The sequence below is a fragment of the Heliangelus exortis genome, chromosome 22, assembly GCF_036169615.1.
Source record: "Heliangelus exortis chromosome 22, bHelExo1.hap1, whole genome shotgun sequence".
Classification (NCBI taxonomy): domain Eukaryota; kingdom Metazoa; phylum Chordata; class Aves; order Apodiformes; family Trochilidae; genus Heliangelus; species Heliangelus exortis.
The window spans coordinates 2,983,836-3,010,261 of record NC_092443.1 but is presented as its reverse complement, the minus strand read 5'-3'; the positions used below and the strand labels follow the sequence as shown (position 1 = coordinate 3,010,261).

Sequence of the window (26,426 nt, the reverse complement as noted above, 5' to 3'; positions counted from 1 at the left end):
GGGCCGTGTCCGTGCACGTGATGGGGACGTGGCTCTTTCCTCACCACCTCCTGGGCTTTCCCCACCTGCCCTGGGCAAGCAGCACAGGCAGGGGACAAATTGCTCAGGGCGTGGGGACAAGGCCATCTTCACCTCATGTGCTGGTGGCATCTCACAGCTCCTCCCAGAGACCTGGATTTCATTCCCAAACAGCAAGTGGTCCTTGCACCCCAAGAGAGAGGCAGGAAAAATGGGGGGAAGGGGTCCCTGGGGAGCTGGGAGGGGACAGAGGGACCGTGGTGCCATAGCAGGGTTTCCCTCTGGCTTGGGGACTCTCCAGCTGATGCCTGGAGAGGGTGGAAACTCCAGTGGCACAGAAAAGAGCCTAAGGAAGGCCCTACATACCAGTTAATTGCTGGGCCTGGCCAGATCCATCTTATTCCATTCCAGGAGAGTGGGTGTGGGCTGTTGAGGAAGGAGTGGCAGGGAAGAGGCTGCCTTTTCCCTTCAGGATCCCAGTGGGAGTGGCAGAGTTGATAGGCTCTGCCCTATAAGCAGTTCACAAACTCCCCACCAAGCAGCAGGTCCCAGCTCACACCCCCAGCCTTGGGAGCAGCAAGGGAACAGGCTGAGAACAGGGATGTGGCCAGGAGCAGGCAGCAGAGCCCCTTGCTGCTGGGTTAGGAGGTCAAATCCAGGCTTGGGAATGGGGCTGGAAACCTGCAAACATTAATTGATGCTCCACAGAGATCAGGGATGAGCATCTGCTACAGACATCCCATCCTCCTGGGACCAGCAGAGACCCAGCAGAGACCACCAGAAAGTTCTTGCACAGCTCTGGTGGCTGGAAACAGGTGAGGGGGAGGTCTGGACAAGACTGGAGAATTGGAGACAGTGGAGAAATGAGGAGGTTTTGCTCCTACACATCACTGCAGGCACAGCCAGACACTCAGGTGCTGCTCAGCAAGGTCTGGGCAGCACCCACAGCAGAACCATCCCCCTCACACTGCTCTGTAACCACTTGGTCGTTCAAAAAGTGACTTGTAGATCATTAAGGTCATTTGTCCAGCCTCCTGCTCAGCCCCAGGCAGAGAATATCACCCAAGCAGCATCCTCCTGTCCTCAGCACGTGGCCAGTGCAGAGCATCCCTTTGGAGGGCATCCAGCCCCGAGGCAAAAGCCCCTTGGAAGTGAAGAGCTTGCAGATCCCCGGGGCAGATTCTTCCAGTGACTCATTACTGTTAACTGCTGGAAATATGTCACTTATTTCCTGCCTCAACTGTCCCAGCTTCAGTTCAGCTCCCACTAGAGCACAAGGTCCCAGCCCATGGTCTGCTGTATCCCAGGATTTGATGGATCTCTGCAGAGGATGCAGATCACAGACAAGCAGGGAGAGCTGGGTGAGCACCCCACAGGGAAGGATGTGTCAGGGGGAGGTTCTGATGGAGAGGAGCCCAGAGGCAATGTGCTACCTCCTGCTCCTCTTCCCACAAGGAGAATTTTTTTTTTCCTCCTGGGAATCATAGAATGGGCTGGGTTGGAAGGGACCTCAGAGCTCACCAAGTCCAAGCCTTGATCCACTCCCCCCGTGGTTCCCAGCCCATGGCACTGAGTGCCACATCCAGGCTCTTTGGAAATATCTCCAGGGATGGAGAATCCACCCCTTCCCTGGGCAGCCCATTCCAATGCCTGATCACCCTCTCCCTAAAGAAATTCTTTCTAATGTCCAACCTAAACCTCCCCTGGCACAACTTGAGACCTCTTGTGCCCTCTTGTCTTGCTGAGAGTTGCCTGGGAGCAGAGCCCAACCCCCCCCGGCTCCAACCTCCTTTCAGGGAGTTGGAGAGAGTGATGAGGTCTCCCCTGAGCCTCCTCTTCTCCAGCCTCAACACCCCCAGCTCCCTCAGCCCTTCCTCACAGGACTTGTGCTGGATCCCTTCCCAGCCTCCTTGCTCTTCTCTGGACCTGCTCCAGCACCTCAATCTCCTTCCTGAGCTGAGGGGCCCAGAACTGGACACAGGACTCAAGCTGTGGCCTCCCCAGGGCTGAGCACAGGGGCAGAATCCCTTCCCTGGACCTGCTGGCCACGCTGTTCCTGAGCCAGCCCAGGATGCCATTGGCCTTCTTGGCTACCTGGGCTCACTGTTGGAAGTGACCTGCCACAGACACATCCACCCTCAGACCTGACTTCTGCAGGAGAGCTGCTCTCCCACAAACCTTCAGGTGGGGTGGAAGCTTGCAAGAACATCATTTCCAAACAGTGTTTCCTTCCCTAAAGCAGCTGACTTCCAACCAGCTGATTCCCAAAAGGCAATTCCCAGCTGCTGGAAGGACCTCCCTCTACCCACAGTTTTTTCCCCCCTTGTTTCTGATCCCCCAGCCCAACATCTTGACCACGGCTTTCCCACTGCTGAAAAGTTGAAGTTTGCCCCCGCACTGCTTTTAATGAGCACAATTTTGGGTTGTCAGCAGCAGCGGCTGCCACGGCAGCGAGACAAAACAGAGCTCACATTTTCCAGCTCGCAGGGATGCCAGCCAGGTTAGCCCCCTCCAGAATGGGCTGGACAGACACCCCCCCTAACAGCATCCTCCTCTCCTGCTACCCTTGCGCTGAGCCCTTCTCCCTCTGGTGGCAACGAGAAGCTCCGGAATCTCTCTAAGTTTTGCTGACACCATCCAGGAGCTGCAGAAATTCAGCAAGGTGTCATCTCCCAGCAGCTGAGCTCCTCCTGGCCCGGGGGCTGCGAGGGGCACCTCAAACTCTCTGCTCTGTTTGTTAGGAACATCTCCTCCCTTGGCAGCTGATATTTTGCTCACTGCTCCTTCTTTGCAGGCTCCCAAAGCTTTAGAGAAGCTGGGTGGTAGCTCCCTGCTGGGGTGTAATGCTCTGTAACAGCTTGGGAAGGAGGAAGGAAGCACAGGTTTCCTTTGTAGCAGGTGTTATAAAGCCAAGGAAGGGTTATTGCATGCAAGGAGGAATTATTGTGTGTGGTGTGGTGGGGAGCCAGGCAGAGCATCACTGCTGCCTGCTCGGGGGACACTGAGGGGCACAGGAGCAGACATGAGCCACCTTCTCAACCCAGTCCCCAGGAAACATCCATCCATTTGTCCATCCTTCCTTCCTTCCATCCATCTGTCCATCCATCCATCCATCCTTCCATCCATCTGTCCATCCATCCATCTGTCCATCCATCCTTCCATCCATCTGTCCATCCATCCATCCATCCTTCCTTCCATCCATCTGTCCATCCATCCATCCATCCTTCCATCCATCTGTCCATCCATCCATCCATCCATCTGTCCATCCATCCATCTGTCCATCCATCCATCTGTCCATCCATCCATCCATCCATCCTTCCTTCCTTCCATCTGTCCATCCATCCTTCCTTCCATCCATCTGTCCATCCTTCCTTTCTTCCTTCCATCCATCCTTCCTTCCCTCCATCCTTCCATCCCTCCATCCTTCCTTCCATCCGCCCCAGACGTCTGCCCCCCCAAGCCACCCCATATCTCCAGGGGTCTGGGGGGCTCTTGGGGTGCAGCCCCCCCGCAGCGATGCTCTCAGCCACACGAGGGAGCTGCAGCCCCACGCAGGGACCGCAGCGCAGTCCGCGGTACCCGGAGTCCCCCGTGATGCTGCTCTGCACCCCACGGCGTGGGGAGGGGGGGTCAGGGACCCCACCTGCAGCTCCCACGTCCCTCCCTGGTGCCGGGGCTGGCACCCACGTCTCCAGCAGAGACATTTGGCTGCTCAGCTCCAGAGCCGGGGAGGAAAAATCCCCGTGGATGAAGTGTTCTTTGGGCCAACTTCACCCTCGGTGTTTTTCCAGGGAAGCGGCCTCTGGGATATCTGTACAGGCAGAGCTGGTTCTGGCTTTCCCCACCAGCCACAGGAATCCCAGTTCCTCCAGAGGAATACAGGGATTGGAGTGACAAAACCCTACAGGACGAGCTGGAAGAGCCCTGCACGTCTGCTACAGAAAATGGGAAATTTGGGAAGGGCAGAGAAGGCTGAATCATAGAATCCTAGAATGGGCTGGGTTGGAAGGGACCTCAGAGCTCAGCAAGTCCAACCCTTGCTCCACTCCCCCCGTGGTTCCCAGCCCATGGCACTGAGTGCCACATCCAGGCTCTTTGGAAATATCTCCAGGGATGGAGAATCCACCCCTTCCCTGGGCAGCCCATTCCAATGCCTGATCACCCTCTCCAGAAAGAAATTCTTTCTCATGTCCAACCTAAACCTCCCCTGGCACAACTTGAGACCTCTTGTGCCCTCTTGTCTTGCTGAGAGTTGCCTGGGAAAAGAGCCCAACCCCCCCCTGGCTCCAACCTCCTTTCAGGGAGTTGGAGAGAGTGATGAGGTCTCCCCTGAGCCTCCTCTTCTCCAGCCTCAACACCCCCAGCTCCCTCAGCCTCTCCTCATAGGATCTGAGGATCATAGGAATGAGCCACAAGAGGTGACCAAGGGGAATCTCTGTCCCGGATCAAAGGGGGAAAACCTGGATTGAGCAGGAGAGAGCTGGGAAGCAGCGAGCCTGAGGCTCAGGGATAGGAAGGATCCAGGGGCTGAGCTGGTGGGAAGGGAGGTGGTTGTGCTGGGTCCCCTCTGGCTTTTCCCCCACCTCCAGACAGGGTGGAGGGCAGACACATCCCAGCTCCATGAATCATATTCAAATCCTGAAGCACTCAACCCTGTTGCTTCCCAGGGGGTTTCAGTGTTTCTGTTTCAGGTGTGAAACCCAAATTGCTGACACACACCTAACACACATCCCCAAAACCCCAGGGACTGGGAGATGCAACCACCATTCCTGCTCTCCCAGAGCTGTGGGAGATCCTGGGCACATCTTTCCCCTTCACCAATTCCAGAGCAGGAATCGGGGAGCTCTGGGCTTTAGGATATTATTTAGGGAAAGGCAGGGGATGCTTTAGCTCATCCCTGACACCCCACAGAGCAAACACCACCAGGGGGGAGCCAGGGGCTCCCAGCACCTCAGTCCCAGAACCCTGACTGGGCTGGGGCTGAGCAGGCAAGGGAGAGCCAAGCTCTGTCCTGCCTCCCCCCAACCTCCAGAACATTTCAAAATAAGCACAATGGTTGGGCCTCTCTGGAGTTTGCCTTGTGGGCTTTTTCTGTTTGTTTTTTTGGAGCCAGGAGAGTTCACATTCCCAAGCTTTTCCCTGCAGCCAGTACAGCAAGGTTTATTTTTTTTTTTAATCAAAAAGAAGAACACAGAGCTCTGCGTGTAACCTCAGCTTCCCTGAGCAGGGCATCAGCCTCAGGCACCAAACAGGCAGTTTAGAAGAGGCTGGAGGAGCTGGCAGCTCTAGGGACTCCACTTTTTTCCTTTCCATGCAAAAAATCTGAGTCTCAGCTACATCTCTTAACCACAGCAACATGCACTGGAGAGAGTCCATCTTAGAAAGCTGCTGCCTTTCTCATTCAAATGCAAAAAGCACAAGGGAAAGAAAAAACTACCAAGTGAAGCCATTTTGTCCACCCCAACCAACTCCCACAGACCCCCATAGGGCAGCCCCAGCAAAAAGAGGACATTTCTGACCTTGAAAAATACAAGCACTTGTTTTGATGGTCATAAACACAGATGTGAGAGCAACCACCTCTTACCTGAACCTCTCCAGGCCTCCAGGATTTAAGGACCAGCTTTGGCTCCATAGGCAAGAAGCACCCAAGGGAGTGGAGGAAGAGCTGGAACAAAGCAGCTCACCCCATCTTATATTTTGGGGGAAACTGGGTTGGAGGAGGCTTGAGTGACCACCAAGCTTTGCAGCAACCTGGTGCTCCAGGGAGAAAAACTGAGCAAGGCAGCTGTGCCAGCCCCAGCTCTGCTGAATTGAAAGGATCAACACAAATAATGCACACCTGGGAAAGAGGTTCCTCTGCAGGGCAGCTGAGTCCAGAGGAAAGGGACCTCTCTTTAGGAGCCTCAGGGCACTCCAGGCTTTGCAGCTGGGGAACCATCCTGCTGGGGCTGGGCCCAGCTGCTCCCCAGCTGCATCTGCTGCTCCCGAAGGAAGGATGTATCAGAGCACAACGATTTGTTTTTATTGGGAATATTTGCTTCCTGCCACCAGGATGCATGTGCAGCAGCAGAGAAACGTTCAGGGGTTCGAGACCTTCTGGATGTGAGGCAGAAAAAGCTTGTTGAGAGGAGGAGGGGGGGTGTTTTATTACTCAGACATCTGTTGGGGCTGTGTAAATGAGAAGTGGCCAAGAGCAAACTGCTGAACCTGCAGTCCTGCCCCACCTCCCCTTCCACAGGCAGGAAAACTTTCTGCTCCAAACCCCACCATGGCCACATCTGCACCGGGCTCAGGAGTTACTGGTGCTGAAGCTGCTGCCCAAGCTGGAGAAGGGCTCAGAGCATCAGTCTGAGCTCTGAGAGTTTCACCCCAGGCTTGGGGCACAGAGGTGCTCAGTGAGGTCTCAGGAAGGAACAGAGGGATTCAGGGAAGAGCTTTTTTTTAGGATAGATGGAAGGGGAATTAATTTTTGGCTCATTCTGGTTTTCCCTGTGATCTTAGTAAACATCAGCATTGTCCTCAGAGGCACTGAACAGCAGGGGCTTCCTCCTGCCTTGGGGATGCTCTGTCACATGTGGCTGTGGCCTGGACCAGCCCTTGGGACATCTTCATGGCAGAGGAGCTCAGGAGGGCTGAGCCTGTGCTACCCTGGTCCCAGTGAGACCACAGAGCAGCAGCTCTGTCCCAGGAGGCTGCTCAAAGCCACTCTGCTCATTTCCAGAGCTTTCTGCCAACACCAGCTCATCCAGGCTGCACACGGACAGCAGGAAACAGCTGAAAGAAAACACCCCCGAAGTGGTCACAGCACATTCCCCAAATACCAGTGGTCCATTCCATGGCCAGAGAAAGGCTACAAACAGGGAGAAATTCAGTCTGCTGCCCCAGGAGCATTTTTCAGCAGCACATGAATGCAGCCACTGCCCCTGGGAGAAACCTCTGTCCACAAACTGCAACCCCCACGTTTTGGGTGAGCTTCTCAGTCTTTCCAGAAGTCCCAGAGCTGTGTGTCCAGCGTTTTACAGGGTAAAGGATTCCTGCTGGCTGCTCCAGGAATGTCTCTCTGCATCCTGCTCTGGTGGGACTGAACTGGAAAAGCCCCAGTGGCTGGGATGCTGGGTGCAGAGCATCCTTGCTGGGACAGGCAGAGTCCTGGAGGCAGTGAGAGACCCAGAGGGGAGGTGCAGCCCGTGGTGTGCTGAGAGCACTGAACACTTTGGTGTCTTCACAGCATCACCCCTGAGATCTTCATTTCCACCTCATGCTGTCTGGCAGCCACCTGCCCCCTGTCCTCCTCATGGGAGAGGGAACCTAAGGGACCCCCCCCTCCCCACACACCCACGTGGCTGGGCAAGAGGAAGGCAGAAATTCTGTAACCCCCCCTTTGCTACCACCCATCAAGAGACTTCATGGGAGCACCACAATTTTCCCCTCCTGATTCATGGGGTATTTATGACCCCATGAGGGGAAAGAGCACAGTTCTGAAAGTAGTTGGGCCCCAAACCCCTTCCTTCCTTCAACTAACCCCTTCCTTCAACTAACCCCTTCCTTCAACTAACCCCTTCCTCAAGGGGTTGTCCAGGTTCTTTCCCCCCCTCACCCTTAGCAGAAGCAAAAGAAACCTCCCTCCACATCCCCCTCCTGCTCCAGGGGGAGATGTGCTCCTTTTCTCAGGCTGACTGAGACTTGGGATTTTCCCAAGGCTGCACTGAGCATCCCCAGGCTGCAGGCACCTTCCCTGCCCACACCCCAGCTCACATTCCCGGGAAAACCAGCGGAGCAGAGGAGCAGGGGGTTGGGTTGGTGACTTTTGCTGGGTGTTACCAGTATGGGGTGGTGGCCAGGAGGATCTGCAGAGCCATGGAGAAGCAGGGAAGCTGAGCCACTCCATAAGCCAGGGAACGTGTGGGTGCCCTCAGCCCCAGGAGGTAGGCGATGGTGTGGAGGATGCGGGCCAGGCAGAAGATGAGAAAGTGGATCCTGGCCACTGCAGGGCTGGGATCCAGCAGGGAGTAGATGGCTCCAAGGAAAAGGAAGGGGAAGATGTTTTCCATGTCATTCCGGTGAGCCCTGGAAAGGGAGAGAAGGTTGTTCCTTCCCATCAGGCTTCCCTGCTGTGTCCCATCCCTGGGAGTATCCAGCCTGGGGTGGAGCTGTCCCTCTCCTTCATCAGATGGGGTTTTAATAAATCTATATCTATATCTGTATCAAAATCTATAATTATATTTGTCTCTATAGCAATATTTTATATCTATATTTATATCTGTATCAATATTTATATTTATATTTATATTTATATTTATATTTATATTTATATTTATTTATATTTATATCTACATCTATATTTATATCAATATCAATATCAATATTTATATCTATATCTATATCTATATCTATATCTATATCTATATCTATATCTATATCTATATTCATATCTATATATATTCATATTCATATCTATATTTATATCTATATTTATATTTATATTTATATTTATATTTATATTTATATTTATATTTATATTTATATTTATATTTATATTTATATTTATATTTATATTTATATTTATATTTATATTTATATTTATATTTACATTTATCTCTAAAGTGCCTATCACCATACAAATAAACATTCTTTGGAACCACTCTGACAGCAGAGGTAAGAGCAGGAATCAGCCTCTTGGTACCTCAGCACTTCTGTTTCCAACCAATTTAAAAACAATAATTAAAAAAACCCCACACAAGACTTTGCTGCCAGCCTGCCTGGCTGGTGTTTGATACAGCTGCTCCAGCAGGATTCCTGCTCCTTCCCATCAGGCTTCCCTGCTGATTCCCATCCCTTTTAGCCAGATTTTCCAGCCTGGGGTGGAGCTGTCCCTTTCCTCCATCAGATGGGGAGGATGCAGCCCTCAAAGGACTCAGATCCTGAGCAGGATTTCCCACCCCTTGTCTCTGCCCTCCTGGAGCTCTCCCTGGGTGACCGGGACACCTTTGCTGCCCCAGGTGACAGTTGGAGTGTGAAGAGCTTTTAAATAAACAGAGCAAAACAAAGCCCCTGCAAAGCTGCAGAGAGCTCAGAGCTGGGATGGTGCCAGCACAGCCCAGATGTGGCCCCGTTACACGAGAAGGAGGCAGCTTCCAGAAGACAATTTCTTCAGAGGAGAGAAACTTCCAGGCTGGGAATCTCTGTGGATTCATCTTTTCTGGAAGGGCATCCCCAGGGTTCCAGGCAGGAGCACCCTGAGCTGTGCCAGCAGCATCTGCTCCATCACCTCCCCATGATGTCCCAATCCTGGAGAGATCCAGCAGCACAGCCAGCTCAGTTCCCTTCTTTCCCAAATTTCTGAAGGTTTGGGAAGCAGAGATTGAAGCCTTGATGAGAATCACCCTTGCTCCCCCATTCCTGTGCCCCAGGATGTTAAGTTTTAACATTTAACTGAACACTTTAACTTCACAAAGCCCAGAGAACCTTTAATTAATGAAACAAAATATTATTTTTTTTTCCCCTGAAGCAAAGGCCAAGATGCTGCTTTCTCTGGGAGCTGAGAAGTGGCTGGGAAATTTTAGTGTAGGAAAAGGTTGGGATAGGCCTGGCTGAAAAGTGACATTTAAAGGAAGAGGGTTGGGTTTTAAGCCCCTCTCCTGCCCCTGGAATTAGGTCTATGGAACAGTGGCCATCCTGGGAACTGCCAAATACTCATTTCTTCAGGCCAAGGTTTGCCAAAAGTGTCTCCATCCGAAATTTTCAGCACCAAGTGCCTAGGTTTTTTTTGGATCCAGGCAGGATCAGTCTCTGGAGGAGATGCCCAGGGTGTTGTACCCAGGAATCAGCTCCCCTGAGGGCTCTCAGCACCCCAGTGTCTCCCCAACAGGGAGGGAAGCAAAGGGCTTTCTCCTACCTCCTCTTCCCATATCCATGGGGAGCAGTCCCCAGACTGAGGGTCCCAAGAGTCCCCAGGAGGGGTTGTGTGTGTGTCTGTCTGTGTGTATCTGTGTGTGTGTGTCTGTCTGTCTGTCTGTACCTGTGTGTGTGTGTGTCTGTCTGTCTGTCTGTGTGTCTGTGTGTATCTGTGTGTGTGTGTGTATCTGTGTGTGTCTGTCTGTCTGTGTCTATCTGTGTGTCTCTGTGTGTGTGTGTCTGTGTGTGTCTGTCTGTCTGTCTGTGTCTGTGTGTATCTGTGTGTGTCTGTGTGTGTCTGTCTGTGTCTGTGTGTGTCTGCGTGTGTCTGTGTGTGTGTGTCTGTGTGTGTGTCAGTGTGTGTGTCTGTCTGTCTGTGTGTGTGTCAGTGTGTCTGTGTGTGTGTGTGTCTGTCTGTCTGTCTGTGTGTATCTGTGTGTGTGTGTGTCTGTGTGTGTGTGTCTGTGTGTGTGTCAGTGTGTGTGTCTGTCTGTGTGTGTCTGTCTCTCTGTGTGTCTGTCTGTCTGTGTGTCTGTGTGTATCTGTGTGTCTGTGTGTGTCTGTGTCTGTGTGTGTGTCTGCGTGTGTCTGTGTGTGTGTCTGTCTGTCTGTATCTGTGTGTGTGTCTGTGTGTGTATCTGTGTGTGTGTCTGTCTGTGTGTCTGTCTGTGTGTGTGTCAGTGTGTCTGTGTGTGTGTCTGTCTGTCTGTCTGTCTGTGTCTGTGTGTGTGTCTGTGTGTGTTTGTGTGTCTGTGTGTGTCTGTGTGTATCTGTGTGTGTCTGTCTGTCTGTCTGTCTGTCTGTGTATCTGTGTCTGTCTGTGTGTGTGTCTGTGTCTGTGTGAAGATGGCAAAGATCTGTGGGAAACCCTTTTTCAGCTGCTCTTTGCTGTGGTTTGGGGACAGCACGGAGGAACTGGCTTAGAACAGACACTAAAATGAGTCCTGCTGTTGTTACAGTGATGCCAGGAGGACTTGGGATGAGCTGATCAGAGACTGAAGATGGAAGAACTGGGAGAGGAAAGGAAAGAAAAGGGAAGGAAAGCCCAGGAGGCTTCTCCAGGAGGCAGTGAGGAACCTCCTGCTCACCCTCTGCTGCTCTGTCTGAGAAGAAACCCCAACATCAGCCTCATTTAGGGGGATACCTTGGGCTGAACCTGTCTTCCCCAGGGCTGTGAACAGATCAGCAAGGCCTGAGCATGTTGTAACTCCACAAGTCAGCCCCCAGACCTTCCCAGGTCTTTGCTGCAGCTCTGGTTATTTATTTTTATGGCAGTTTCTCTCTTCTGACTAATCAAAAGAGGGTTATGATTATTATTATTATTATTACTACTATTATTTTCTTTTTCCCGGCAAGGAAACAGCTCATTTGCTGCCCTCCTCCCTCTGGAAGCTCAGGGATTAGGTGGCACTGGATGTGTTTAAAGGAATTCTTGCAGTCAGTGGGCCCCACCCGGAGCAGAACTGGTGGCTGAGGTCTCAGTGCCAGCAGGACATGGCTCCAGCCCCTCTCCTCCATGTCACAGCTCTCAGGGAACCTTTTCCTAGGTCAGGGGAAGAGCAAACCAAGCCTGGAGCTGAACTGCTCCATATTTTATGCCTCCCAAGAACTGTTCCTCATTGGAAGAGGGGGAGGATGCAGAGCTTGCCCTGGGAAGCAGAAATTCCTGCAATCATTCCTACCCTCTTCCCAAATCCCCAAGGAAAGCAGCCACACACAGCACTGGGACCAGTCACACAGTGTGAACTGTGAGAAGCTATAGGGCTCATTAATTAAGTCATTACCCTAATGAGTGGAGTGCCCTGAGCTCTGCCATGGGACCCTGTGCCCCAGAGCAGTTTAATCTGCTGGGAGCAGGGGGGATTTGAGGCCCTCCTGGAGCAGGGCAGGAGGAACTCAGCCCTGGGGAGGCCACAGCTTGAGTCCTGTGTCCAGTTCTGGGCCCCTCAGCTCAGGAAGGAGATTGAGGTGCTGGAGCAGGTCCAAAGGAGGCAACTGGGCTGGTGAAGGGATCCAGCACAGATCCTATGAGGAGAGGCTGAGGGAGCTGGGGGTGTTGAGGCTGGAGAAGAGGAGGCTCAGGGGAGACCTCATCACTCTCTCCAACTCCCTGAAAGGAGGTTGGAGCCAGGGGGGGTTTGGGCTCTTTTCCCAGGCAACTCTCAGCAAGACAAGAGGGCACAAGAGGTCTCAAGTTGTGCCAGGGGAGGTTTAGGTTGGACATGAGAAAGAATTTCTTTCTGGAGAGGGTGATCAGGCATTGGAATGGGCTGCCCAGGGAAGGGGTGGATTCTCCATCCCTGGAGATATTTCCAAAGAGCCTGGATGTGGCACTCAGTGCCATGGGCTGGGAACCACGGGGGGAGTGGATCAAGGGTTGGACTTGCTGAGCTCTGAGGTCCCTTCCAACCCAGCCCATTCTATGATTCTATGAACCTTTGGGTGTAGATTTGGGCCAAGCCCTCAGGGGCTTGTAGGTCCGTGAGCAGGGAGGAATGAGCTCAGTTGTGTCCCAGTGGGATTTTAGACCCAGCTCCTTCCACCTCCTTGCTCCAGCACACCCCATTAAAGATTAAACTGCTCAGGGTCCCACGGCAGAGCTCCGGGCACTCCACTCATTAGGGTAATGACTTAATTAATGAGCCCTGTAGCTTCCCACTGTTTCTTTGCCAGCAGGGATGGCCCCGGGATGGGGTTAGGGGGGGGATGCCAGCCCTGCTGGGTATTTACCTGCGGCACCGCTCCACATCGGGATCCTCCCGGTAGTACTGCAGCCCCCCGTTCCGCACAGCATCCTCCGGGTTTGCAAACGCCTGCAAGGGAGAGAATCCCCGTAGTAGGTAAGCTGAGAATGTTTTCAGGAAGTTCACAGGTAGAAGCTTTGTCCCGAACCTCTGAAAACTGGGAATTTCTTCCTGCCCCGGTTTCTCCCAAAGAAGAGCAACTTCGCATCTATATCCCCGGGGTTTTACTTCTCCTTTACTTCTCCTTTGAAAGACCAAACTCTGCCCACCGAGAAGGTCTCAAACCAGGGTCTCCAAGGGAGGTGCAGCCTGATCCCAGTCCATTTTCTCCCCCTGAAACCCACTGAAAATTCGCCAACCCCCAAGTGAGCCCGTGGCTGGCACAGAGCATGAGGACACTGAGTGTGGCATCCAAAAGCTGACAGAGACTGACAGCTCTGTTCACCCTACCAAGAAAGGATATTTTCTGGCTGGCTTTTTGGCACTGATACCTGAAAACCAGCCCCAGAGCAATCTGATCCTGCAGTAGTAAACTTCCAAATAATGGTGATTTATGTAAGCTCCCCACCTATGCTGAGAGGTTGGTCCTCAGGGACCTGGTTACTTGTGTTTCATTTTGCTGCCTGGAAAAGATCCTGGCGTTTTCTTTTAATCATCTTAAAAGCCCAAGACTGGAGCATCATTTAGAAAAACAACAGGAGAAGCTAAATAATCCATTACAAGGATGCTACAGCAGAGAAATATCTACCTTTTTTTTTTTTTTTTAATCTGAGAGAAGAAACCTCTCCCTCCTGCTGCACTCAACTACCTTAAAACAGATTTTACAGACAGCCAAGTTTGGGGTTGCAGGCGGTAAAAGACCCATTTATCCCGCTTTCCCCACGGCACTTAGAGCTCCAGGTCCTCCCTGTATTTCCCCCTGGGTCAAAGAACCATTTCCTCCAGCAATTGTTTGGTTTTTTCTGCTCTCCTGGAGCATTCACGCAGCGATTCCGGCTCCCAAAGCACAAAAATTTTCTTCTCTGGTGCAAGAAAAAAAGAGCATAGCAATGATTTCTTCTTAAAACTTTCCCCTCTCCCTCTTTTTCTTCCAGACTTGGCAAATGAACTGTAAATAGTCCAGAAGCGTTTCACCTGCGTGGTATTTTAGATGTGAAATGAGTATTTGGATTAGGAGTCAGAAATTATAAACAGTGAGCTACAGATGGTAGAAACAAACAAGGAGAGCCAAAGAGAAGTGAGATATTTATCTGCTGCTGCTATGAAACATGTTTGGCTTTCAACTGAAGTGAAAGAAAACTCGGCTTGCTTCAGGAAAACTTTGTTGGCCTTGGCAGGGAAAAAAAAGAGAAAAAAAAGAAAAAAAAAAAAAAAAAGGAAAAGGAAGAAAAAGGAAGAAAAAGAAAAGGAAGAGAAAAAGAAAAAGAAAGAAAAAAGAAAAAGAAAGAAAGAGAAAAAGGAAAAGAAAAAAGAAAGAAAAAGAAATTAAAAAGAAAGGAAAAAAAAAGAAAAAGGAAAAGAAAAAGAAAAAAAAGAAATTAAAAAGAAAGGAAAAAGAAAAGGAAAAGGAAAAAGAAAAAAATTAAAAAGAAAAGGAAAAAGAAAAGGAAAAGGAAAAAGAAAAAAATGAAAAAGAAAGGAAAAAGAAAAGGAAAAGGAAAAAGAAAAAGAGAAAAAGAAAAAGAATAAGAAAAAGAAAAAGGAAAAAAAGAAATGAAAAAGAAAGGAAAAAGAAAAGGAAAAATAAAAAGGAAAAGAAAAAGAAAAAGAAATTAAAAAGAAGGAAAAAGAAAAGAAAAAGAAGACGAGAAAAGAAAGAAAAACAAAAAGAAAAAAGAAAAAAAATGAAAGAAAAACCACAGAAACCCAGAAAAAAAAAAGCCAGAAAGGGAGAAGGAAAATGGATCTTACCTTCTTTCTGAGCCTCACTTGTCCTGTAATGATGGCAACAAGGTACATTTTCAAAATCAAGACCGTGCTGTAGAACGTGAATGACAGAAACACTTCGTTTTCCATCATTTTGGGGGAAGGAGCCGCTCCGCCGCCTGCAGCGCTCGGAGCCAGAGGAGATCCTGCTGGGAATGCCAGAGGGCTCAGAGGGAGAGGGAGCAGGAACAGCCACGTTTAAGGACACCAGAAGTCACCACTGTTCCCTCGACGGAATTCCAGAGCCCCTGGAGGGGACAGAGAGGGAGAAATACTGAGAGCTGCGGGTAAGTGAAGCCCAGCCCGGGCTGCTCCTGCTCCTCCACCAGCTCCCTAGGGATGCGATGTTTTCCCAAGCTGGGATGCAGCCCCCTCGCCCCTCTGGGCCACAGCTCCACCGCTTCTTTCCCTGAACCAGCCCTGATCCCTCTGTCCCACGTCCCCTCCTCTTTGTGTCCAGAGGAATGGAGCTGCCCAGAGCATCCCTGAGCCCGCCGGGCATTGCTCACCCAGCAGAGGAGCTGCTCAGCCCCGGGAAGGAGTTCGGAAGCGGGGAGGTCCCAACCCCTGCTGCATCCAGCCCTCTGCTCCTCTGCTCCCTCCGGCCCCGATCCCACAGCCCACCCCTCCGTGGCAGCGCTCCCAGTACAACCCAGTCCCGCCCAGTGCGGGCTGAACCTCAGTGGCAGAGCCCTCCCCTGAGCAGGCACCTGCCGAGGGATGGGGCAGAGGGGACGGGGTTGTCCCTTGCCCCTCCAGCACCCATCACCTTGCCCCCCCAGCACCCATCACCTGAGGCTTTTTCCATCACCTGGGGGCTGGGGCTGCCCCTCCAGACCCCGTCTGGGAGCTGCAGGGAAGCAAAACCGGGAAAAGCCTCAAAGATGGAAATAGAAAAGAGCCCCAGGCTGCCTGGCCCCAGAGACACCTCGGTCCTGGCTGGTTTTAGGACAGATGGGTGTAAATTTTGTGCTCAGTTTAGAAAGTGGTGTTTGAATTTGGAGCTGGTTTTCCCCACTGCTGAAGAAAAAGTGGGATCCCAGGCTGTGCAGGCAGCTGGGCTGCTCTGCCAATATCAACCTTTAACTCCTTCTTTTCCCCAGCTCTGGCAGCAGCAAACCTCCAGCAAACCAGGAGAGTGGGGGCTGAGAGCTCTCCAGGTTTCTTAGTGTTGAAGGGATGGATTTGGGGTTTGCTTCCTTTACACAGAAAAAAAACCAAAAAAACAACAAACTTATTCCAGGCAAATGGAAAGTGTCAGAGATCGAGTGGAAAATGAATGCTTTGAGGATGTGAGCACTTTTATAATTGACACATCAGCATAATTTTAAAAAATGGTTCAAGCCCCCCAAGAAAGCCCCCAAAACCAATAACCAGGGTATGACAGGTTGTAATTTACAAACCCAAGTATCAAAGGTTTGTGCCTCTAGGATTCCTTTCCAAAAGGGTCCAGAGCAACCACACACAAGCATCTCCCTCAGCCCAAGCCCTGGTTCTGGTCCTGTTGCTACCACCCTGGTGCCAGGGGGACTGCAGAACAAGTCCCAGCTCCACAGCCAGACAGGGAATGTCTCTTTTGGGCTGCTTCCATGGGAGTGGGAATGAGGACACCAGGACACACGTGGATTCAAACACTGCAGGAAGGGCTGGGATGTTCAGCCCAGGTCCCAGGACAGCATCCCACCCCACTGGTGTTTTCCTGGAGCTCAGCAGAGTGTCAGAAACACTGTAATGCCAAACACGAGTGGTTGGTGACAATGCCACATCCCAAACACCTCTCCCTCCCATCTCCCCTCTCCATGGTTCACAGGGAACAAATCCATAGTGGAGAAAACCTTGGTGCTGCAAGGGCCAGAGCAGCATCCTGCAGGGATGAGGCTTTTTCCCCTTCCCCAGCTCTCCTGGAAGCCTCTTAGGGCTTAGCCAGACCCTTCCCCACCACCTCACACCCTCCATGGAGTTTTTACCAGCTGAGGCTCCAGCTCACAGGCTCTTCAGCAGCAAAACCTTTTTCCTCCATCCACCTCCTTCCCCTCCCAGGCCAGCCAGGACTCCTCACTGAGCAACAGGAACACACATCAGCTCAGTTCCACCTGCAGACAAGCCAGGACTTCTCCTGCTCCCCATCCTGACTTTCACCTTCTCAGCATTATTCATGCACTGGCAGGAAGCCCTGCGCAATGTGCACCATCAAGGGGCACAAATTTTTTTATTTAGGCATAAACCCCTGGGGCAGACTCAAGCCCGGGTGTTGTGTGCAGTGGGCAGGCTCTGGGGAGTATTAAAAAAAAAAAAAACAAACACGTGGGCAAAGAAAGATTTTTTTTTTCTTTGTGTTTATGCATTTCAGACCCTTTCACCCACACAGAAAGCCCAGGGAGGAGAGTGGGTGTTTGCAGGGGTGGGAGAGAGGGGCAGGAGCTGCCTGTGGGATGCTCCTGGGATCCCAGCTCTCAGTGGATTTCCCAAGTTTTTGGGGGGCTCGGACTAGGTAGGACACATCCAGACTCCCACCATCCTGGCTTTCCTGAGCCTTGGCAAAACAGCTGCCAGGAGCATGCTCAACCACCTCGTTAATCCAGGGGGAAACAGGCTTCATATTCACTGATTGATCCTCCATGGATCACATCCTGCTGGGACAGAGCCCACATCCTAATGGGCTTCCTAAAGGATGGCTTTAAACTCCAAGCTGTGCCTTTAGCAGGAGAGGTCTCAACCCAGGACAAGTCCTACCCAAAGCCAACACCACTAGCAAAAAAAAAAATTTTTAAAAAAATCCACTTTTCTGGAGAAATGATTAATAAGAATTAGGGTAAGGCTTTGAAAGGGCAAAGAAAGATTTTTTTTCCTTCTGTTTATGCATTTCAGACCCTTTCACCCTCACAGAAAGCCCAGGGAGGGGGGTGGGTGTCTGCAGGGGTGGGAGAGAGGGGCAGGAGCTGCCTGTGGGATGCTCCTGGGATCCCAGCTCCCAGTGGATTAATCCAGGGGGAAACAGGCTTCATATTCACTGTCTGATCCTCCCCCATGGATCACATCCTGCTGGGACAGAGCCCACATCCTAATGGGCTTCCTAAAGGATGGCTTTAAACTCCAAGCTGTGCCTTTAGCAGAAGAGGTCTCAACCCAGGACAAGTCCTACCCAAAGCCACCACCACCAGCAAAAAAAAAAAAAAAAAACAAAAAACAAACCTACTTTTCTGGAGAAAAGATTAATAAGAATTAGGGTAAGGTTTTGAAAGATTTAGTCATCAAGTTAGGGTTTCTCCAGAGGGGAAAAGATGAAGGGATTTCTGGAGGAAGAACTGAGCTGCAGCAGGCAGAAGAAGTCAAAAAATTTATGGGGGGTACTTGAGAAAAGTATTTAAAAATAAAAGCATCTAATAACAAGCCTGCTTTGGAGAGATTATGGAATAAAAATCACCCTCAGTTCCCACACAGGTTGTTATTTATTTGACCAGCTGAATTACTCTACAGTATTATAACTACATGTTTTTCCACTAGTGCTGGGCTGGGGAATTTCCTGCTGGTGGATACAGGAGAGGGTTGGTTGGGCAATAAATCAGGGGAGCAGGGCCACGAATGCTGGGGTGCCATGGCCTGGGCTCCAACCCGAGCTCAGAGGGCAGGAAGATGCTTTGGGCACTTAGAGCTCTGAGTCCCCCCACATTTTCCCAAATGAGCAAGAACCCATCCCAGATCCTGGGCTGGGCAAAGAGCCCGAGGGGGCTGCTCCAGCCTGGAGGAGCCAGGCAGGAGGATGACACTTCTCCAGAGTGTTTCCACATGGAAAAGGTGCAGAGCCCAGCTGGGATTTTTTTTTTTTTTTTTTTTTTTCCTGCCCTGTGCTCCTGGCTCAGCCCCATGGCTCCAGGCAGCGCTGAGCAACATTCCCAGCCTGTCCCGGTGCTGCTGCGGGGGCTGGTGCCCTTTTTCCCTGACGTTTCTTCCTGTTTTTCCCAGTAAAAAGCAGACTTGCCCTCCCCAAAGATCACTTGCCCTTTGCTGCACCCATTCCTGGGAAATCCGGCTGCCCACGGGAGGCTGGTTCATCAAACACGGCGATGGGAGGAAGGGAGGAAGGCTCCGCACCGGCTTTTCCAGCCTGCAGGAAAAGTCCCATCACCGGGACACACCTTCTCTCCCTGGATGAATGAAATCCTCTTGTTCCACCCCCAGCTCCCCTGCCCCCAGCTCCTGGGCTCCTCACTGCTCTCTGCAGCACGCAGGATGCGGGAGAAGATGCTGGGAAGTCACTCGGCAGCAAACCCGCAGGAATTCCCATCTCCCGAAGCAACTGGGATGGCTCAGCCTTTGGCAAAGTCAGGCAGATCTTTTGTTTTGCGTTTTCAAGTGGCTGTACTGGCTGGAACTGAAGGCTCAGGCAGGAGGAATGTAGGATCAGACTCTCCCAAATAGCCCTTCCCTCTCAGAAGACCAGATGCCTGCAGCAGGAGAGGCCCAGGGAAGGGGCAGGGATGCAACAGCTCTGGGATGAGGCTCTGGGACTCAGGAAGCAGAGAAGATGCTGTCTTCCAGCCAGTCCTGGGACAGGAACCAGGCCCAGGGCCAAGTGAGAGGCAGTGGCACATCCTCCTGCCTTCTCCTCCCAGCTCCATCCATTCATCACCTTCATCCACCATCCCTCCTCCTCCTCCTCCTCCCAGGCTGCTGCTCAGTTCTCAGCCACCCCAAGCTGTCATCCCCACCCTGGCTGCAGGGCTGTCACCCTGTCCCCTGCTTCTGTGCCAGCAGGGAGGCTCTGGAAGAGAGACAGGAGGCTGTGGGAGGCAGATTATCTTCTGCTGTTCTGAGCATCCTGTGGATTCAGGCCCGGGGCTTCTCTTAGAGGGAAGAATTCCTTGGCTACATTTGTGCCTTCAGGGACACAACCCAGCTGGGAGAGGGCTTGAGGGACTGAAGGAAATTATTCCTCCTCCTCTCTGCTTTCTCCCTCTGCCCCAACAGGTCTAAAAGTTGATTTTAGGCAGAGCTGCACCTGCCACTGCTGCCACCAGGAAAAGTGGGAGACAGGGAATGGAGAGGGTGGGAAGCTGACACCTCTCACTGAGCCACACCACAACGACCCAGGAGGTGTTTCTCTTCCCAAGAACCAGATCCCATCAGCTGTAAACAACAGGTAAAACCCCACTTAGATTATTGCCCAAAAAGAGGGTGTTTCCTCGACAGGCTGGGAGAGCTGAGAAACAAATCCTGCTGCCAAAATTTTCCGAATTGGAAAAAAGTTCCCAGGCTTCCAGCACTTTACCACGAAGGAAATACAGATTCCCTGGTGGGATGCTCTTGAGCAAGAGCAAAGGTAAAGGATGCTGCTTGGTCCTGCCCCCACAGGCTGTGTTAGGAAGCAATGGGATGCAGAACATGTCTTACAGCATTAGGGGCACTGGCTTGTTAGCAGGGAAAGCAGATGTGGTCCCAGCTTTCAGCCTTATGGAGACCTGATGTTCACCAGCAGATGAGCAGCTTCAAGGAGAAAAAGTAGAAAACAAACCAAGACAGCTTTTCTCTTCCTCAGTGCCTGAGCAAGGGTTGTGATCTCCATCTGTGCTGATCCACGGGGCTCTGCTCACCCTCAGGAGTGCAATGGGGTGCCCAGTGTAGGAACAGGGACTGTTTTTTTCCTGAAACCCAAGGAAGGGCTCACTTATTTGGAGCTTTGTAAGTCCAAGTTTTAACAGAGGGGCCTGCCCCTGGCCCCATCATCCTGGTGACACCAACTCTGACCTCAGTCCTTCATGGTCTTGCCACAGTTTCAGCCACCACAAAGCTTTCCAAAACTTCTTTTTAAAAAGCCAAGTTCCTTCTGTCCCCTCCATCACCCCTAGACTAAACAGCAGCAATTCCTCCCACCCTTCCTGATAGGTCATGTTTTCTAAATCCCCTTATCACATACGCTGATCTCCTAAGTGCTCTTAGGGGTGGATCCTTGGCAGGAGAAGGGTGGTTGGGCTTCCTACAGCAGACCAGAGCCTCCTTCTGACTCAGGCAGAAGTCAGAGCTTCTCAGCAGTTTGTGGTTTGTATTTAGTTGAGTCACTCTCAGCCCACAGCTCTTCTCCAGATTCAGGTTAAAAAACTTTCCCTTTCTTTTCCCTGCACTGCAGGATGCTCAAGGTGTCTTTTAGGTTTGTTTCAGTTGCCAGGGGCAAGGTGGTCTGGGTTTTAACTCTGGCATTATTAGGAAACACCTCCACATTCCATGGGGAAAAAAAAGCACTTCCCATAATCAGCCTGGAAAGCAGGGAGCAGTTTAGCTGCATTATTACCAACCCCAATTGCCTGGAGGCTTTTTGGTGTGGTGGTGTCTCAGCTGCCCTCTTGCTCACAGTGGTGGAGAGCAGGATCCAGGCTGGAGACACATCCCGAGGCAGCAGGGAAGGGAATAAGGAGAAGGGAATGAAGCTCACATCAGAGCAGGGATTCCATACCCATCCACTGCACTTCAGAAGTTATAAACACCCAATGCACGTTTCCCAACCCCACAGAGAGGAAAGGGAAGAGGATGTAGGACCAGACAACCCCCCAGAGCAATTCCCTGACTTCACCAAGAGCAGAATTTGGCCTGAATGATGCGAGGAAGGAGAGGAACCTCCCCATGCCACCCCCCAGATAGTGATGCTTGAAATGTCCCAGGATTTCTTCCCCTCCTGAATGATCCATCAGGATCCCAAGCTTTGCTTACTCTCTAGATTTGCAGGCTGTGTCCTCGTGTCCATGCTATGAGCCCAAAAATCTGCTCCAGCCTGTGTTTATGCAACACTGACTGCTCTCCACAGCCCTCCACGAGGAGATACAGGCTCATTCCAAATATTTACAAAGCAGCAGAATGCATCTGTCTAGCACAGCACGTTTCTGGTGACAGTGCCACCAACTCTGCCAAAAACTGAGCAAAAATGCTCCCTCCATCAGCAGGAGAGGAGCTGGATCCAGGTGGGGAGGCAGCTGGGGAATGGGTGTAGGGACAGGAGGCTACAGGATGCCGTGGCCACATTGACAGGATTAGAGCTGTCCCACAAGCAAAGTTGGGCAATAGGAAAGGGCAGGAACTGTGCTGCACCTTCCCATGCTGGGGGAAGTCTGTGTGTGTCCAGTGATGGGTGGCAGCTGCTGCTCTTCAACAAGATCAGGGCTTTTGCTGGGTTGCACCAACCTGAGGTGGTGTCCAGGGAGCACAAGCTCCCATGAGAGTCAGCTCTCTGGCCCCATACACCCTGGTTCATCCTGTTTTCAGATGAAGTGAAGCTCTGAATCACAAGGTTTAATTCCCTTCATCCATGAGAGCAGTGCCTGCTAATTACATGCGTCAAAGCACTCTCCAAACTGTTGGATTTCAATTACTCCCTGGGACAATAAATTCCATCATGAAAACCAATTTAAATTGAGAGGCTGATGATAGTAATACTAATAATAATTTTATGGGATCTCTTCCCCCTCTTGTTCATGTCACAGAGACACGCAGAGGGTCAGGAAGAACAGCAATTGTTGCTCAGCTTTTTTTTTGTTGCTCCTTCAGTACATGGCTGTGAAATCACCTCTTACTCAGTTTTACCCCAGGCCCATCTGCTTTCATCTCTCTCTTCAAAGGAGATTCCTCCATGCTTTTGATTATCCCACTCATACTTTCTTATTCCCTTCCAACACTGAAGCAGCAGATGACCAGCACATGACTGCCAACTCCTTTCACCCCTTGCACCCCAACTGTCCTTCAGCCTCCTAATAGCTCATTTTTTTTTTTTCTATTCAACACACCAAGTCCTCACTGAGGGGTCTAGGGTGACATCACACCGAGTTATTTAATACTCTGGAGGGGTTACTCCCAAGCTGCAGGAATTCCAACTATGTTCTTAGAGAAGGCAGATCTGGGACACTCACTCAGCAGCATCTGGCAGTGGATCTGCCTTGCTCATCTCTGTTCCTCCAGGGCCTTTCTGTATCCTCCAGCACAGTCTCCTGTTTGTGTTTTTTAGAGCACATCCCTTCTCTTGTTTTCAACTCACTGCTGGCCACAGCTCTCAAACACCCATTTTTAACAATAGCTGGAAATAGAAGTCCTGAAAGCATTCTTTTATTTTTTTTTTTTCTTCTTCCTGTTAGGTAACACATCTCCTGGAAAAAAGAAACCAACATTTTCAAGTCCCCTCCTCACCCTCTATCCTTATTCCACATCTAGAAATCTGTCTCTACCTCAAATATAGGGGAATGATATTACTTGTTCAGGGTAAAATGGGAGGTGTAAATTACCAGGTCCTCACAGAGTACTTCAGCTGGGCACTGCAGAAATTAAAGATTTAAATACTTCTCAGCTGGTCCTGCTTAAACAGAGAGACCCATTTCTGAGCACCAGGACTTAGTGCCAGCTGTTCACTGACCTGTTTTCAGCAAGGGTTTCACTTACCCTCCCACAGGAACAAATACAGACATGTTTCCTCCAGCTCCCAGGAGGAACAACCTGTATGTGGCCAGACAAGCCTGGGAGCTGGAGCAAGGGGACTGGGAAAGTCACCAAACATGCCTGATTTTATATTGGAAGAGGGTAACCCCCACAACCCTTCCCCACACAGCCAGACCTGGCCTGCCTGAAAAAAATGGGGAAATTACAACAGCAGGAAATTGCTTTCTCCTGGCGAACTCCTTCATCTTACTACTCGCCTTTTACTACTTCTCACCTCTTGCTGCTCAAGCTGATCAACACCAGGCAGAGGTTTTTTTATCCAAGCATGGAGTAACAGTGGTGCCAGGCAGGGCAGCTGCTTTGCAAGGTTAATTTTAGTAACCTGTACTTAGGGTTCTCCCACAGGAGGTGGGGTGGAAAAGCAGGGTGGTTCCTTTTTTCAAACCCCAAGCCAAACACAGCCTCTGATTCTAATCCAACTTCAAACCTAGGGAGCACTTTTAAATCCTCTTGCACCCAAGGGTTCCAGAGTGTAGGATGGGGATTTCTGCTTAATAAAACCACCCCCTTATGTGCTTTGGATGAAATACAAGCCCCTTGCCACATCAGAGGCCAAGACTGGAGCAAGGGCACAGGGTTAGTCATGCCCTATAATCCTCTTCCTGTAGCAATCCTCCCCCTCCGTGCAAGCGTGGTGTTTTCTTATTTCATCAAGTTCCATTTTCATCCCTTTCACTAATTTTATCCCTAAATTACTGCTTGCAACACAACGAGACAGAACACGGGCTGAACTTTTCCGATCATTCCTTGTTCTGTCCCTGAGAGCTGGTGCTGCACAGAGCAGCCAGAGGAACAAAACCAGAAAGCAGATCCCAGACCAAAGCCAAACAGGAAGAGTTTCCAGTTTCTGACTCTGGGCTCAATTTTAAAAAGAAGGCAAAAAAACCAAAGGCAGGGTGGAGGGGGGTGAAATCCAGCTCTGTGTTTCCATCTTACCAAGGGGGAATGTACAGCACAAAGTTTGTTTCTTTGTCTTGCAAAGCTGTTGTCAGACACTGCTGGTAATGCTTGGTAATTACACATGTCCAATCACCTGTCCAAACCAATAAAATCAAATTACTTCCTGGGACAATAAGTTCCATAATGAAACACAATTTAAATGAAGATGCTGAAATAATTTTATGGGATCTCCCTTCCCTTCTTGTCCATGTCATGGGGAATTAACAAGTACAGAGGGTGTGACTTGCCCAGTGTTGCTCTGAGCTGGGTGACAGCACCTTGGCTTGACCCCTGGAGTCCAAATGCAGTCCCCAGATGTAATCACCAAACCACAGGGGATGTCTGCACCGGGAGTGTTTAGTTTACAAGTCAAAACAGAGCCTAACAGCCAGCATGCAAGTGCAACCCGATAGCCCATGCACTGCCTCTCTCACACCACTTCATCCATTATTCATCCCCAGCTTGCACAACAACACAGACCTTGAAATCAGAACCCAGGGACAATTAGGCAGGAGCAGAGCCAGCTCTGCAGTGAGGGGTGAAAAGGCAAAGCTGGAAAAAACCGGTGCCCTTTTGCTTTCCATGCCCTGAGGGTGCCTCTCTCAGCTGCCAGCCCAGGGGGATCTAAAGTGGTCCTTGGGTGCTGCTGATTTGGACCTGGCTTGGGGTGGCACCTCCAGCCCATGAGCTGCTCTATAACCTCTTGTCCTGTGAGAGCTGACACCCAAGTGTCACCAAATAAAACACCCACCTGGGCCCAGGTGTCCTTGCAACACTGGTATTTAAATACTTCACAGTTATTTTCTCCAGGTTATACCTTAACCTCTTCACTCCTGGCACCAAAACCTACATGAGCTTCAAGTCCATTGAAGTCCATCTTAAAATGTCCATCTTAAAATGTCCATCTTAAAAAGTCCATCTTAAAAAGTCCATCTTAAAAAGTCCATCTTAAAAAGTCCATCTTAAAAAGTCCATCTTAAAAAGTCCATCTTAAAAAGCCCATCTTAAAAAGCCCATCTTAAAAAGCCCATCTTAAAAAGCCCATCTTAAAAAGCCCATCTTAAAAAGCCCATCTTAAAAAGCCCATCTTAAAAAGCCCATCTTAAAAAGAGACACCTATTAAGCTCACCCAGGTACAGAATAAAAAACCTGTTCTCAAAGCATGACTATGGCACTCTTGGTGTCTCCTGTTCATATGAGCACAAACCTCTCATTTTCTTCAATGCTAAAGGGCTTCTTCTCTCCATCCCTTTTCCCTCTGGAGCACCCAGCAGCCTGGGGAGGAACAGGAGCAGCTCGGCTGCTGGGGACTTCAGTCACTCCCTGTGCTTGTTCTGAGAAAGGCCTCCATCCATCATTGCTGGATGGGGTGGGTAGGACTGATCTGGTTTCAGGACCAGCTCTCACCCCACAAAGAGCAGAGAGGGGCCCTGCCAGCTCTGTCACCTTGCACTTACCCCTAAAGCATTGTCTTTCTAGGAAGTTCCCATGGGAAGCAAGAACTGGGAGCTGGCAGCTTCCCTCTCCACACCTGGAGCTCAAGCCTGGCTCTGAACACCTCCTCTCCCCAACCTTTCACTGCTGCTCCTACCAGGGAACACAACCTGCTGCAAACCACTTGCTATCAGATTAAAAATCACATTTTTCTCCCTCTGCAGAGACTCTCAGTGGGCACCAGCAGCATTGGCAAACCTTGCTTGGTCCCCAGCTGCTCTGGGGAGGTGCTGTACCAGTGCAGCCCAGGTAAAGCTCTGGTTTGGACCATCCACAGGCTGGGAGATCCTTGGGGCTCAGGGTTATTCACCCTGAGCAGCACCCTGAGGCTCTGCTCCCTGCCTAGAACACAGACTCAGGCAAAAAGGGCTTTAGGGCTGGGCATCCTGGGGGGAAAACCTTGTTTTCCTTGTAGGGAAGAGCCTCTCAATTGCATAGTCTTGAGACAGCAACCAGAACAACAACAACAAAAAAAAAACAAAAAAAACAAACCACTCTACTGGTGCTACAGAATTTTAGAAGGGCCCAGACACGATCAAAGGGATTATTTCACAGAGGCTGAGATATCTGGACAGGGATACAACGTTCCACTTCACCCAGATCTCATCCTTGTTGGGCTGTCCCTCTTCACACACTGCCCCAGGGGACTCACAGATTTTGTACCCCAGACAAGGATTTTCAAGCCTGCCCAAGGGAAATCATGGCTCAAGCTCTCCAGCAAAGATTTCAAAGCCAGAAAAAGAATTGCTAAACCCTTTGCTATGAACTCCTGTGTCAAGAAGAACTTGAATCATCTGCAAACCTCAGTTTTCCTACCTGCAAGAGAAGGATGACAGGCTCTTGCCTCCCTGGGTGTTGTTAGGATTGGACAATGTTTGCTCAATGTTAATGTAGATTTTGGTGTTATTTTTGCTGTCAGTGATTCAGAACCTTCCCACA

General features: G+C 50.7%; 1 protein-coding gene across 4 annotated transcripts; it reads right to left on the bottom strand.

The window, feature by feature from the left end:
* Positions 1 to 6,018: 6,018 nt before the first annotated feature.
* On the bottom strand, positions 6,019 to 24,074 carry PTGES (prostaglandin E synthase). Of its 4 annotated transcripts, none has more exons than XR_011730225.1 (4): positions 14,568 to 15,077; positions 12,643 to 12,725; positions 7,774 to 8,085; positions 6,019 to 7,167 (listed from the first exon to the last, which is right to left on the bottom strand). XR_011730225.1 is itself a non-coding variant. In XM_071765908.1 (4 exons), exons 2-4 carry the CDS (start codon positions 14,673 to 14,675, stop codon positions 7,836 to 7,838), a joined length of 441 nt encoding a protein of 146 aa, XP_071622009.1. In that variant the 5' UTR covers positions 14,676 to 14,830; positions 23,991 to 24,074; the 3' UTR covers positions 6,019 to 7,835. The 4 variants fall into 4 exon arrangements, 3 of the variants coding, with proteins under 3 accessions (XP_071622009.1, XP_071622011.1, XP_071622008.1); XM_071765908.1 differs by adding an exon at positions 23,991 to 24,074 and having other exon boundaries at positions 6,019 to 8,085; positions 14,568 to 14,830; XM_071765910.1 differs by adding an exon at positions 18,719 to 18,737 and having other exon boundaries at positions 6,019 to 8,085; positions 14,568 to 14,830.
* Positions 24,075 to 26,426: the final 2,352 nt, after the last annotated feature.

Coding starts and splice junctions, on each gene's coding strand:
- PTGES (XM_071765908.1), bottom strand. CDS start 14,675: ATGATGGAAAACGAAGTGTTTCTGTCATTCACGTTCTACAGCACGGTC. Junction 12,726..14,567: donor AAGTGAGGCTCAGAAAGAAG/GTAAGATCCATT, acceptor TCTCCCTTGCAG/GCGTTTGCAAACCCGGAGGA. Junction 8,086..12,642: donor GATGTGGAGCGGTGCCGCAG/GTAAATACCCAG, acceptor CTCCCTTTCCAG/GGCTCACCGGAATGACATGG.